This window comes from Tympanuchus pallidicinctus, unplaced genomic scaffold, assembly GCF_026119805.1.
Source record: "Tympanuchus pallidicinctus isolate F22 unplaced genomic scaffold, pur_lepc_1.0 scaffold1, whole genome shotgun sequence".
Taxonomy (NCBI): domain Eukaryota; kingdom Metazoa; phylum Chordata; class Aves; order Galliformes; family Phasianidae; genus Tympanuchus; species Tympanuchus pallidicinctus.
Genome location: NW_026294618.1, coordinates 104,325,814 through 104,337,908, shown reverse-complemented (window position 1 = coordinate 104,337,908; position 12,095 = coordinate 104,325,814). Strand labels below are relative to the sequence as shown.

General features: G+C 40.9%; 1 protein-coding gene across 4 annotated transcripts in view; it reads left to right on the top strand.

Annotated features, from left to right (window-relative positions):
- Nucleotides 1-12,095, top strand: part of MACROD2 (mono-ADP ribosylhydrolase 2) — an 835,077-nt gene that overhangs the window by 23,311 nt on the left and 799,671 nt on the right. For all 4 annotated transcript variants that reach the window (XM_052678095.1, XM_052678026.1, XM_052677938.1 and 1 more), the window contains exon 3: nt 1,848-1,955. In XM_052678095.1, the coding sequence (XP_052534055.1) occupies nt 1,848-1,955 (108 nt within the window). The remainder of the gene's footprint in view (nt 1-1,847; nt 1,956-12,095) is intronic.

Genomic DNA, 12,095 nt, shown 5'->3' with positions numbered 1-12,095 from the left:
CTCTGCTTCTGACCTAGAAAGCAGTAGTAATGAGAATTAGCTTTTATATCCTGTGGCACTTGTTCTCTTTGTGCCTTTTCATGGTGTTTGGTTTTTGTGGACTCTGCATGATATTGGCACACACAACCCTGTCATCCAAAACGTGCTTGCTAATAAACTTGAAATAGTTTGGTTTGGAGAATTCTAGAAATTAGGCATTATCTTGTTGCAGTCTTTTGGCATGTGGTGGGCTATGGTGTTGTGTTTGGCAGTGTTCCAGTGGGACGTTTACTAGGGAAGGATAGGGAAAAAAACTGTCCTGCTTGGCAACATAATGTGGTTAACAGGAGAGCAGGTAATAGATCATGCTCTGTAAATGAGTCAGAGGTTGATTTTTTTATTTTAATATGATTCAACAGCTGGCTGCAATGCTTACCTTATGTGGAAGAGATGATGAACAGTATAATATTTGTTTGGTTAGGATAATAAGATCCTTAATAGGATACAAATACTTCATACCCCCTAAACAGAAATACTTCTTGTTCTGGTGAAGGCAGAGGCAACAGGAATTTAGGAGCCGAATAAGGGAATTAAATTGTTGAACATACACACGTGTAGTGGGAAGGTAGTCCTGTACTCACATAAGTCGTGGAGGCAGTGTATGTTTTGCTGGAGGTGGCGTGGATTTTGTGCTTAGCTGATCCAAGCTAGAAGTATGCAAGACTGGTTATTTCGAGTGGCTGAGATAAATGATGATTTTGGATACAAGTTGTTTGTGCTGAGGTTAAATCAACATCTAAAATAAATGCAACTTCTATTTATGGCTGCTTATAATGCGGATGATTTTGAGCAGATATTGTCTGATTTGTGGAAGTTGATTAAAATGAAGGTTAATCAGAAAACTGGAGGGCCAGATTCTGAGTTGCTGTCAGCATCTCACTGTATTTTTCCTTGAGTTTATTTTTCTCAAAAGTGAATATTTGTTTTGAGAGTTGAAAGCTGTTTTGCACTTAGATGTCAATTCAGGAGTTCCAGTTCTATAATTCTGTTTCTGGCCTATATATGAACTCTTTGTTGTAGTGCACAGAATGAATTTTCAAAAATGAACAAAGTTAAGCAATCTTTCCTTTTCTCACCTTAAAATTTTAAGGAGTTTCTTACAATTCAAGGCTAGGTTATACTTACTGGCTAGTATGTATATGTGGAAGTACTGGGGTAAGTGGACTACTTTATGGATGGATTATAAGGCTGGCAAAGCAAGTTCTGATGCAAAAAGTACGAGTGTACCAGAATAAGAGAACTGTTATTACAGCATTTGGCAAGGAATCATTTGAAAGCTAATGTATGTGGAGACTTCAACCTCTGCCTAGCGGAGCAATTGAAGGTGTCAAAGCTCTGAGTTTAAATTACTGGTTGTCTCTGTTTAGGTTTTTCTTCTCCCTGTTGCCTGCTGCCAGGACGCCTTCTGAATTCTGGCTGTGCTGGCAGGCTGCGTGTTCATGTGCTTTCAGACAGATCCTGAATAATTCTGGGTCACATAACTTACAGCTTCAAGTGGGAGGATGGTCTTAACTGATTCTTGTTTTCTGTCGTTTTGTACCCTTGTGACTACCAAGGAAACTCATTGGATGGAGGTATCTCTGAAAACTGTGTGTGTGTATGCTGTTCTCCAGCCCAGCAGTGTTTGGGTGGAGGCTGTGCTGCACCCAAGATCAACAGATGCCTTGGGCTGTTGCTGCCCTCGCGAGGCTAAAGCAGGATGTGTCCACTGCTCCGTGGCAGACCTGTAACCAGGGCTAATGGTGCCTGCTCTAAGTGCCTTAGTGTTACTGCCATGCTGATGACCTGCTGTATCCCGTATTTTGTAGGTGAGAATGCTAAAGAAGATGCGCAGGGGAAGAGAAGTCTGAGTGAGAAAGTGTCTCTGTACAGAGGTGACATCACGCTGCTCGAGGTTGATGCCATCGTTAATGCAGGTAGGTGGCTGAATGTTGTCACTGCTTGACAGCCTTTATTGCAAGGATATCCATGTGACAAACCAACTCTGCAAACTTACATGAAATTGCAATGGCCTGTGGAAACCTGCTGGAAACTCAGCATGCTTTGTTCCTGATTTCTCTTTATTCCCTCTGTTCATCTTGTGTGCTTTTATTGTGACAACGGTTTATTGTGGAACTTGAGCACCACGGTCACTAAGAAAAAAAATAATGATCTTGTGTCTATTTTTTTTTCTTAGCTTCAGTAGCTGAGAGTTCACTCTTGATATTGACAGAACGTTGCACTTCAATACTGAGTTACTGCAGTACATTCCAGTCTGGTTTTTAAATTGAGCCATTTGAGGACTAGATAATGTGGAAATCTTTTAACAGTAAGGTGATAGCAAAAGTGACATGCTGTTTTTCATGGTTTGAATGTCTGCTTTCTTGTAGAGAGATTATATCTTTTAAATTTTTGTCATTATTTGTGGAGCTCTAAATGTTTTAAGACCTTTTCTGCTTCAGTGACTGAAGTGAAGAAATGTGTGTAGCATTTTGCAACAGAAAAGGAAAAAAAAAAAAAAAAAAAGAGGAAAAAAAAGTATGCAATTGATTTCATCTATTATAATTATCTAATATGGCTACTTGAGAAACACTATGGGAAGGTTTTCCCCCTGCTCCAACCCTCTAAATCTTGGCTTCATTCCCCACCCCCTAAAGGGCATGGTTTGTGTGTCCTTTGTCAGTTTTTCCTTAGTATCTGGTTATGTTGTCATTACTTGTTGGGAATAACAATCCATTTGCAACAACTAATAGCTGCTGTTATTCATTTACTGGAAGGAAGCCTACTGCACTTTTTCTCTGTAGCAGAGTAAAGCACAGAGATCCCCAAGGTTGTGCTGGGCAGATTGATGTGCTTTCTCACAACAGTAAAAAGGTATATGGAGATGCTGGAGCTCGTGTCTGTAGAGTGTGAGCCCATGCAGCATGGACTGCCTGTGCACTTGGACTTGTTTGGTGCTTCTTCCTCTCTGCTTAGCACAGTTCTCTTTATTCATGGAGCTCCCTTGAATCACAGGTTGGCACTGGCTTCAGATTAGTTTTGGGATCGAAATGGTTTGCATTTCTTGACTGAGAGGGTTTTGTTTTTTTTTTGTGCTTTCTGTTTGGAATGTCAAAAATCCTGCCGTTCAGAAATCATATGTGGATCTGTTGTAAGGATCTGTTTTTTGGCTTCTACAGAACAACTGAGATACAGAGTGACTGAGAGGTACCTGGAAAAGGGAGATGATACGACATTTAGCTAAAACCATTCTCAGTTATGTACTGCCATGAATATGTTGTTATTGCTGAATAGTTCCTTAAAATGTCCTTGTCAGTGATTGTATTGCAGGCAGGTATTAGTTTAACTTAATGTTTTGCCTCGAGCATCCTGTTAATTTCCTTTCTCCCTTTTTTTTTTTTTTTTTTTTTTTTTTTTTTTTGAAGTCTTCTGTGCAGATGTGTATAAAAACCTTAATTTTAGTCTTACCTTTTTAATTAGTATATTACACTGCCCATTACATGGAACTTGATCTTGGCTCTGAACAAGCTATTTCCTTCTGTCTCTGCTTGGCTGCTGCCTCTGTAGCTGAAGCATGGGCAGTGGGGTATTAGGAAGGTCTCACAGCTTAAGTAGGCCCAATGTAGCAGTGGTAATGATAAGTGACATTTTCTGAGGCTGGTGGAAAACTAAAAATGTAGAACTTACTCTGCTCACTTTTAGGTTTCTTCTGAGTTTGGGTCTCTGTGCAGAGACTAGCTAATCCAAAATAAAGAAATAAGCAGCAAAAGTGTCCTTAAGACTTGAAGATAAACTGGGGGTTACTTGTAGTATCAGCTAAGGAGGCTATTTTCTGGGCTCCCCTGTCAAAACAGACAGGGATCTCCTAGAAGGAGTGCAGCAGAGGGCCACAAAGATGATAAAGGGCCCAGAGCATCTCCCTTGTGAGGAAGGGCTGAGAGACCTGGGGCTGTGCAGCATGGGGAAATGAAGACCAAGGGGGAATCTGATGAATGTTTGGCAATATCTAAAGGGAGAAAGGAGGGAAATGGATGAAGCCAGGCTCTTGAGTGGTGTGTAGCAAATAGGACAAGGAGGAATGACCTAAAACTTGAACACAGGAAGCTTCACACTAATGTGTAGCACTTCTATGCTGTAAGGGTGGCAGAGCACTGGAACAGGCTGCCCAGAGAGGTGGTGGAGTCTCCTTCTGTGGAGATACACAAGACCCATCTGAATGCCTACCTGTGTGAGCTGTTGTAGGGAACTGCCTTAGCAGGGAGTTGGACTTGATGGTTTCTGCCCCTGCGATTCTATTGTTTTCTTTTTTTAATGAATATTTGGGGAGGTAATGGTACTTTTGCTGTTTATACTATAATGATGTGGTAGATGCTTAATTTGAAGTAGAAACAGGAGCTGCATTTTGAAAGTGGGTGTTTTTATATGTGACCATGCAGTCATGTATATTAACTAGCAGTTCATCACTGCTGTCCTCACATATAAATTCACTTGTTGCCTGTTAAATCTTACTGTCAAGTTGTAAGATAAGATGTATATTAATGTGCTTGTGAATTAGATTTACTAGGAGCAAGATCAAGAGAAAGATATTATAGAGCAATGGGGGAGGAAAGTATTATTCTTTTTTATTTGATTAGAAAGGGGCATGACTTGCAGAACACTACAAAAGTGTTAATTCTTAGCTTTGAAAAATGTCCTTAGTTAGAGGTACAAAAATATGGTACTGAGAAGAAAAATCTTTCATTTCCAGGAAAGAAGAACATCCTTTCTCTATTCAAGCTGATTTCTGTTAATAAGTCTATAGTATTATTTGTATGTTAGCAACTAGCCCATTGCCTGCAGTTAGAGCAATGAGGTCACTCCATTCGGTGCCTGAGCACTGGAGTCTCCCCTAACTCTCCCAAATCTAGTGGAAGAGCTGTTGCCTCTTAAAGGGATTGTTGTTTCCCATTGTGAAAAAAGAAATGGTATGCAAAAATCTTACTCTGATCAAAGCAAGAAGAGTTAGTAAAACAAAACAAAAAAACCCCCAACAAATTGAACAACTTATATCCCTTTTCTGGTAGGAAAGCAGACCAGGAAGCAACTTACATCCGAGGCTTTTGGAAAATTTAGGGTTTGAAACACTTGTCCTGCTGTTCATCCTTGAACACTGGAGATATGTTGAACTGGGAAATTCTCATTGTCCTACTAAATCTCAACTTTCCTATAGGAAGATGCCTTTCTTCCCTTGAGCTTTTGCCTTCAGAACCACGTTTAAATATTTTACTCTAGCACTAGTTTATTTCTTAATTTTCTTTACCAGATTTTCTTCTGAACTCTTGACCTTAAGGTATAATTTGATCATTTAATTTTAAGGCATCACTTTTCTCTCCTGTCTCAAATTACGCGTCAAGGTAGAAGTAACACACATAGAAGGTGTGAACCGAATGTGTTACTGCTGAGCTGTGCTTAAGCCAGTGTGTAGTTACATCAGTGGCTGAACCATGCCATCCCACATAACAGCTCGTTAATGTGCAATCAGTTGCTGCAGTTGCCTTGAACTTGGTGCTTAATGAACAGGTGGGGAAAAAAAGGAAGGTTTCAAATCTGGAACAGATCTGACACCAGGCAATTTCACTGATTGCTAATCCGTTTCATTTGCCAACTTCATTTATCAAGCAAAATTTTCATCTTGCAGCTTCTGAAGTAGAAATTACTTCAGCAGTGGCCTGTTCTGAATGTTGTGAGGGTGTTTGAATCTGTTGCTGGCCTTGTGGGAGCATCACATGTACGCTCATTCCCTATATGTTACTTTTAGGATTTTTGCATGGAATATTTGTATTTATCAGCACTAATTTTTCAACTGAGCTAAACAAATAAATATTTACAACAGAAGCTTCTTAGTGAGTCTGATTCTAGCAGCATGGTTTTAAAGCACATTTTGTTTTATCTACAATATTCTGATAGGAGAACTGAAAACTTGAATTGAAAGCACAAAGTCAGCTGGCATCTGCCTATGTGTCTTGCACTTCTGTTATGTCCTCAAGGGAATAGAACCAGTAATGCTTACAAAATGTTAATTTCATTTCTACCATGAGCAAGCTGAGGTGTTAATCAAAGGTTTCTGAGGTTAAATTAGTTGGTGCAATTATACTTATGTATATAATCCCAGATTAATTTGTATGTATTTCCCATTTATTCAACAGAAAAGTCAACATTCATCATTACTGGAATCGGTTATTCTCAATAATCCTGATATCTGTGAATAAGTTAATCACTGCTTTCTGTGACAAATGTGCTGAATTTGTCAGGTGAGCGGGACATGGTAAACTTCTCATCTGCTTTTGTTTCATCTGATATTACTGTAGTTCTTCCCTTTACTATTGTACTTAGATGGAAAACTAAAAATGTGTCCAAAGTAACAGTGATCAAGGGAATGTAACCAAAGAAAAGTACATCTAGATGTGCAATTTCATTGAGTTGGATTACTGTAGCTGCTCTTGGTCAAACAGGTTTTGCTCACAGGATGTGACAAAAGCTTAATGCTGGGGAGAGTGACTCAGAAATGACTGCAACAGATAGGGTCACTGGACTGCTTGAGGTTGAAGGGAATGAGTTGCATACAGTTAAAAAAAAAAAAAAAAAGTGTAGTTTTCTGTAGGAAATTACTAGTGTAATAGTTGAGTGCTGCCTGATTTGCTGTATCAGTGTTTTGATAGTGATGCTCGCATGGCAGAAAATGTAAAGAAAGCAGGCACTTGAATATCTTGCCTTCATGTACCTCAGTGTTGTATCCTGGCTCTGCCATAAAAAATAATAAAAAAAAAGCAGTAGAGAAGGGATGTACTTTCCATTGGGCAAAGGCAGTTGACTAAAAGGCTCCCTACGCTGACAGACTGTGGAATGAGGCAGGAGCTTCTCTCAAAGCAATCTGAGGTTGAAAGCAATGTTTGGCTTTCCAGGGAGCGGGATGAGGTATGGGTGCTGAATATTGGGATGCCCTGGCACAGAGTCACACAGAGGGTGGTGTGAACTGGAACAGGTTGCCCAAGGAGGCTGTGGATGCACCATCGCTGGAGGCATTCAAGGCCAGGCTGGATGTGGCTCTGGGCAGCCTGGTCTGGTGGTTGTCAGCCCTGCACACAGCAGGGGGTTGAAAGTGGTTGAGCACTGTGGGTCCTTTTCAACCCAGGCTGTTCTATAATTCTATGAAAGCATCTCCTCTGATTGGGTTCAGCATAGCTTGAGAGCTTTCTGATAATCTAACATAAAGCAGGCAAAGTCAGAGCATTTTGGGGGCCTGATCTGACCTGGTGTCCTATAGTAAATGTATTTAGTTAACAACTTAATCTTGATGTAGATAGTGCTTTCAGGGCGCTATCCATGTGTTTAAATAAAATCACCACACTAGTTTCAGTATTTGTGCTTTGACTGTTGAGTCCATTCAGTTTCATTATTTCTATAGTTCACGAGGAAAGGATCATCTGTATTTTTGTGCATTAGATAAGCAGAACAAATAGTGCTTTATGAATACAGAGAAAATGCTTCTGGTAACATCTTTTTGATACTTTCTGGGACAGAGAAAGTGGCTGGAAGTTGAAGGTGTTAGAGGCATCATTTGTGACCTGCCAGGTTTAGGGCTAAGCCTTGGCACTGTGATACAACAATCTTTGTGCTTTCATTTGATCTCCTTCTCAGGTTTGTGCCTGGCCACTCAGATTGGGCACATGCTGTTATCTAAAGGCAGGGGCTGTGTGTAGTGGAGAGGGATGTGCTGGAGATGCAGGCTGCCAGCTGTGATTGTTACAGGTAATAGTGGCAGGATGCCATGTGCCAGGTCTTCTGTCTGTCCCACCTTTAGGTTCTCTGTCTTGTGACACTGCTGCTTTTTATTCTTTGTGTTTTGGGGTAATGATAACTTGAAAGCCTTGTTTCTGCTTGGAGATCTGCTTTCCTGTGTTCTGGGATTAGAATGTGGATCTTAGAAGATGTCTGACCACTGTGTTTATTGATCTTTCATGCCGTGGTTACTCTGTATGTCCTTTCTGGAGGAAAAACTAATGACATACAGCAGAACACTGGTGAAGTTGGATTTCTTCAAGTCTGTCTGTCTTGCAAATAGGACGTGCTAGGAGTGCCGTGAGTGCTTTCTGACAGCAGGTGGCAATAGCTCTACTGTTATTGGGAAGCCACTTGCTTCTGTACCTTAAGTTTTTTGGACATCGAATTAGTAACTACTTAAGCAGAAGAAACAAAATGCATGTATTTTAAAACTGCTTGTTGGATGGGCTATTGGTTTGCACTTATTAAATGTCTGCTCCATTACATGTATTTAATGGGTGTTTGGAAGAGAATGTGAGACAGATGTGGTTTGGAACAGCCTTAAGCATCTCTTTTACTTCACAGAGAAACATGTTTAGGAAGGACTTTGCTTTCAACCTGTACTGTCCTGCATCTGACAGTGGGGCTGTCATCCCCAGTGGTGTGTTGGATGTGTAAGGAGCTAGTTGAGATCTTATTGCATCACTATGCTTTGTTTCATAATATTAAATCCACTTTTAATCAGGACTTGGGATTATCTGAAGGATTTTTTTTTTTAAGCTGATAGTTGCCACAGCATGTTCTGAGTTAAGGTACGCGTGCAGAGTGGTGTTTTTTCAACTGTTTGCATTGAAATAAATAAGCAAGATTCCTGTAACTGAAAGCTGATAGGACACAGAGGCCTCAGCAGTGCCTACAAAATCTTGTCTGTTGGTTGGCTGGCTGGTGGACTGAGATTGTGCACGTTGTGCTAGTATGGTGTCTCCATCCTTCTGACCACGTGCGCCTGTTTCCTCTTTATTTATCTCTGTAACTATAAACTCATTGAGATGGACTGGGCTGTGGATTTGCACGGATTGTACACTGGCTGACATCACGTTGAGCTAAGTAATGCTGAAGCGTTAGCATGGGAATTAGTATTTCTATGCAAATCTTAATCCCATTAAACATATGCTCTTAAATTGAATAAGGGAAAACATGCTCTGATCAGAGCAACTGAACTTCAGGTTTATCTCGTCTCAGTGGTACGCGCTGAGAACAGGATAGCTGCTTGCTAGAAGTTGTAGTGAGTGCTGATATTGAAAAATGCAGTTGTGTTAAGGACCCTGCCAGGCTCCTCTTCTTTCCCCTTTGCCAGCAGGCACTGCTCTGGCTTAATTTTTGCAACTGTCAAGTAGAAGATGGATGCCTTGTCTTCCACCCTTTAATTTCTAGTTGCTTATTTGTCTACTGTTTTGCTATTTGCTGTAGATTTGGGGAAGCTTTTGGGGGACTATTAGTCACTTTAAGCATAGCTTTGATCACTTGTTACGTATGTAATTACAGGCTATAAGATGCAGGCTAGGCCTGATTTTGGCCTATGGCTGTTGGTAATGCTTTTCTGACAGGAGAAGGGGGTTTCTATATGACATTGCAAAAGTAGAAGCTGCTTTTCTTTGACATTCTAGCTCTCACTCACATTAAGATTACTGTTAAGAGTATGGCCTGGCTTTTAAAACTGGACTCCAGCCACCTTCACGTGACCCACTGTCACAATCACTGCAGATGGTAACTGCAGGTAAATGCATCTGGCAGAGCACAGTGGAGGTTTGCAAAAGTGCTATTTGCATGTTAGCTCAAGTGTGGTGGTGATGAGTGTTTGCAACATGTGCAATAAGTGCTCAGACACCTGTGCACTTATATGCTGTTGTTCAGAGTTGTGAAATACGTTGGGTTGTATGCAGGGATTATTTTAATTATAGTACTGAAAATGCAGTGGATTCCTTTGTTTCCTCCAGAACGGCACTGTGATGAGCAGTACATCTCCCACTCTTGTAAAGTTTATGCTTTGAGGTGACAAGAATGTTCAAACATGACTTTAATATCTCCTGACTGCACTGTGGCTTGCACAACGTGCTGAAGGGGCTGAGAGAGGAGTGTGCTGTGCACTATTGGTCACTGGGTGCCTTTTCCACGGCGTGGCCTGGTGGCTGCAGAGGAGCAATTAAGGCCTGGCTCCTTCTCCCACTCTCTGGAGTGCCTCTAGGGCAGGAGTCTCATAAGGAAGGAATTACTCAGCTCTTGTAAGAGCTACGTTGTAATGGCTCTTGTTCTGTAGTGGTTTCAGTGGTGACGCCCAGGTCTCCTATTGCCTGTTGTGTCTGAGCAGTTGAAGTTTGTGAAAAGCATTGATTCAGATGACTTCTTTGGTACTGCTCCTTCTCCCTTCTGTCACTTGCGTGCCTATGCTGCAGTAACTTCAATCCAGTGTAGAATATGAATCTCTTAAATATGCCTCCATGGCACCTTTCATGCTCTACAGTTGAATCCTATGTAGTAATGAACGGGAGCAGTTCTCATCTGGCGTACCTAGTTGCAGGCTGTTTCAAAAAGATGGTTGTCAGCTGCATTGGGTTTGTATTTAGAACTTTTTGCATTTCAAATCTGCTTTTAAGGGCACAAGAAATGCTTTAAAATTTAAAGTGTGAAGCATATTGCTTTTTCAAGAGAGCTATACTCTTGTCATGTGAAATAACTTTTATTTCAGAAAGATGTGCTATTGCTTTCAACTGCCTCACATCAGCTTGTAGAGGAACGTAAGTCTTCCCAATGGCTTAATATGTTAGATGATAATAACTGGCAATCCATTTCCTTTATGTTGCTAAGGATTTGTGGCATATAGCCCATCTTAGAGAAACTGGTTGGCTTTTCATCCTGTTGGTTTCAGCTCGCTTTGTAGCGGCTGTGTTAAGCAGTATGGTCCGTATCTCTGCTTGACTAATTCTGAACTTCCACAAATCCACGTACTGATATTAGTCTTTCTGAACTTAAAATTGTTTTATATGGAGTTCGTGAATAGTCAGTCTGTGAAAAATGGTGAATTTTTACTTACTGAATTCTCCAAAATATATTAGATGTAGTAGCAGAATCCAGAATTCATGCACAACATATTTCTTAGGTTCCGTGAGGGTTTTCAATTTAGTTTGGATATTAACTTCAAAGTAAAGCAACTAAGTCTGCACTGGGGCTGGGCTAAGCTGGAACAGATACTGCAGTTACTTTTTAGTCCTTTGGCAGATCACTCAGCACTAAGAGGTATTTGCTGCTAGATGACAAAGCTCAGGCTTTTAGAGAGCGGGGTGATCAGCATGAAGGCTATTGGGGCACAACTGAAATGTTGTCTTGCACCTCATTTCTAGCAAAGGTGAATCTGCTGTGGAGGCCCAGACTTGTTGTATCAGCAGGGCTTAGAGCCCGGAGCTTTAGGTCAGTGTTTGTCAGCTTCAGACTAGTCCCAACACCAGCAAGAGGTTAAATAAAAAAAAAATAAAAATAAAATAATAATAATAATAATAAAAAATATTTATATATATATACACAAAAAAAACCTAACCACCCACCCAAACAAAACAAACCCCAAATCCAAATTGAATTCACTGATACCATAAAGGGACGTTTTCAGGTGGGGGCATTTCTCTATATTCCCATCAGAGCATAAGGTTTTGATTTCCGTCTTTCCCAGTTCTTGTGGGTTTTAGTTAGATCTGGCTTCTCCTCTTTCTTTCCTCGTGTTGGCATCGTCTGACTCAAAGCAGGCTCTTTGCCAGGGAGCAGAGCTTAGCATGCAGCTTTGCAGCATCTCTGCCACCTTCCACTCCCCTCCCCTGGCGCTAGCGCTTAGTAGAGCAGCTTGTGTTGATTGCAGCCTCTTCTTTATTTATTTATTTAAACTGCTTCTGCCCTTATCCTTCTTGGGAAAAGGGTAGATGATGGGAAGTGTATGCTGTGCTGCTGCCTTTCTTTCCTCTTTTCGAAAGGCCGCTGTGAGCTGTTATCAGGTGTAGCCTCATAATTGCAAATAAGTATCTCAAATCGCAACCTTCAACCTTGGTTTCAGCAGCAGTGGGCACCAGCAGTCAGTGAAACTGTAGTGATGCATTTATAACAATTTTTTTTTCTTATTAACTTGAGCCAGTGTTAATCATCCAGGAAAGCTGAATTTTATTCTTCTTGTTGGCCTCTTCAGAAATCGAAGGCTGCTTGGCTTTGCCTGCGGGTGAGACAGAAATGGCTGGCTG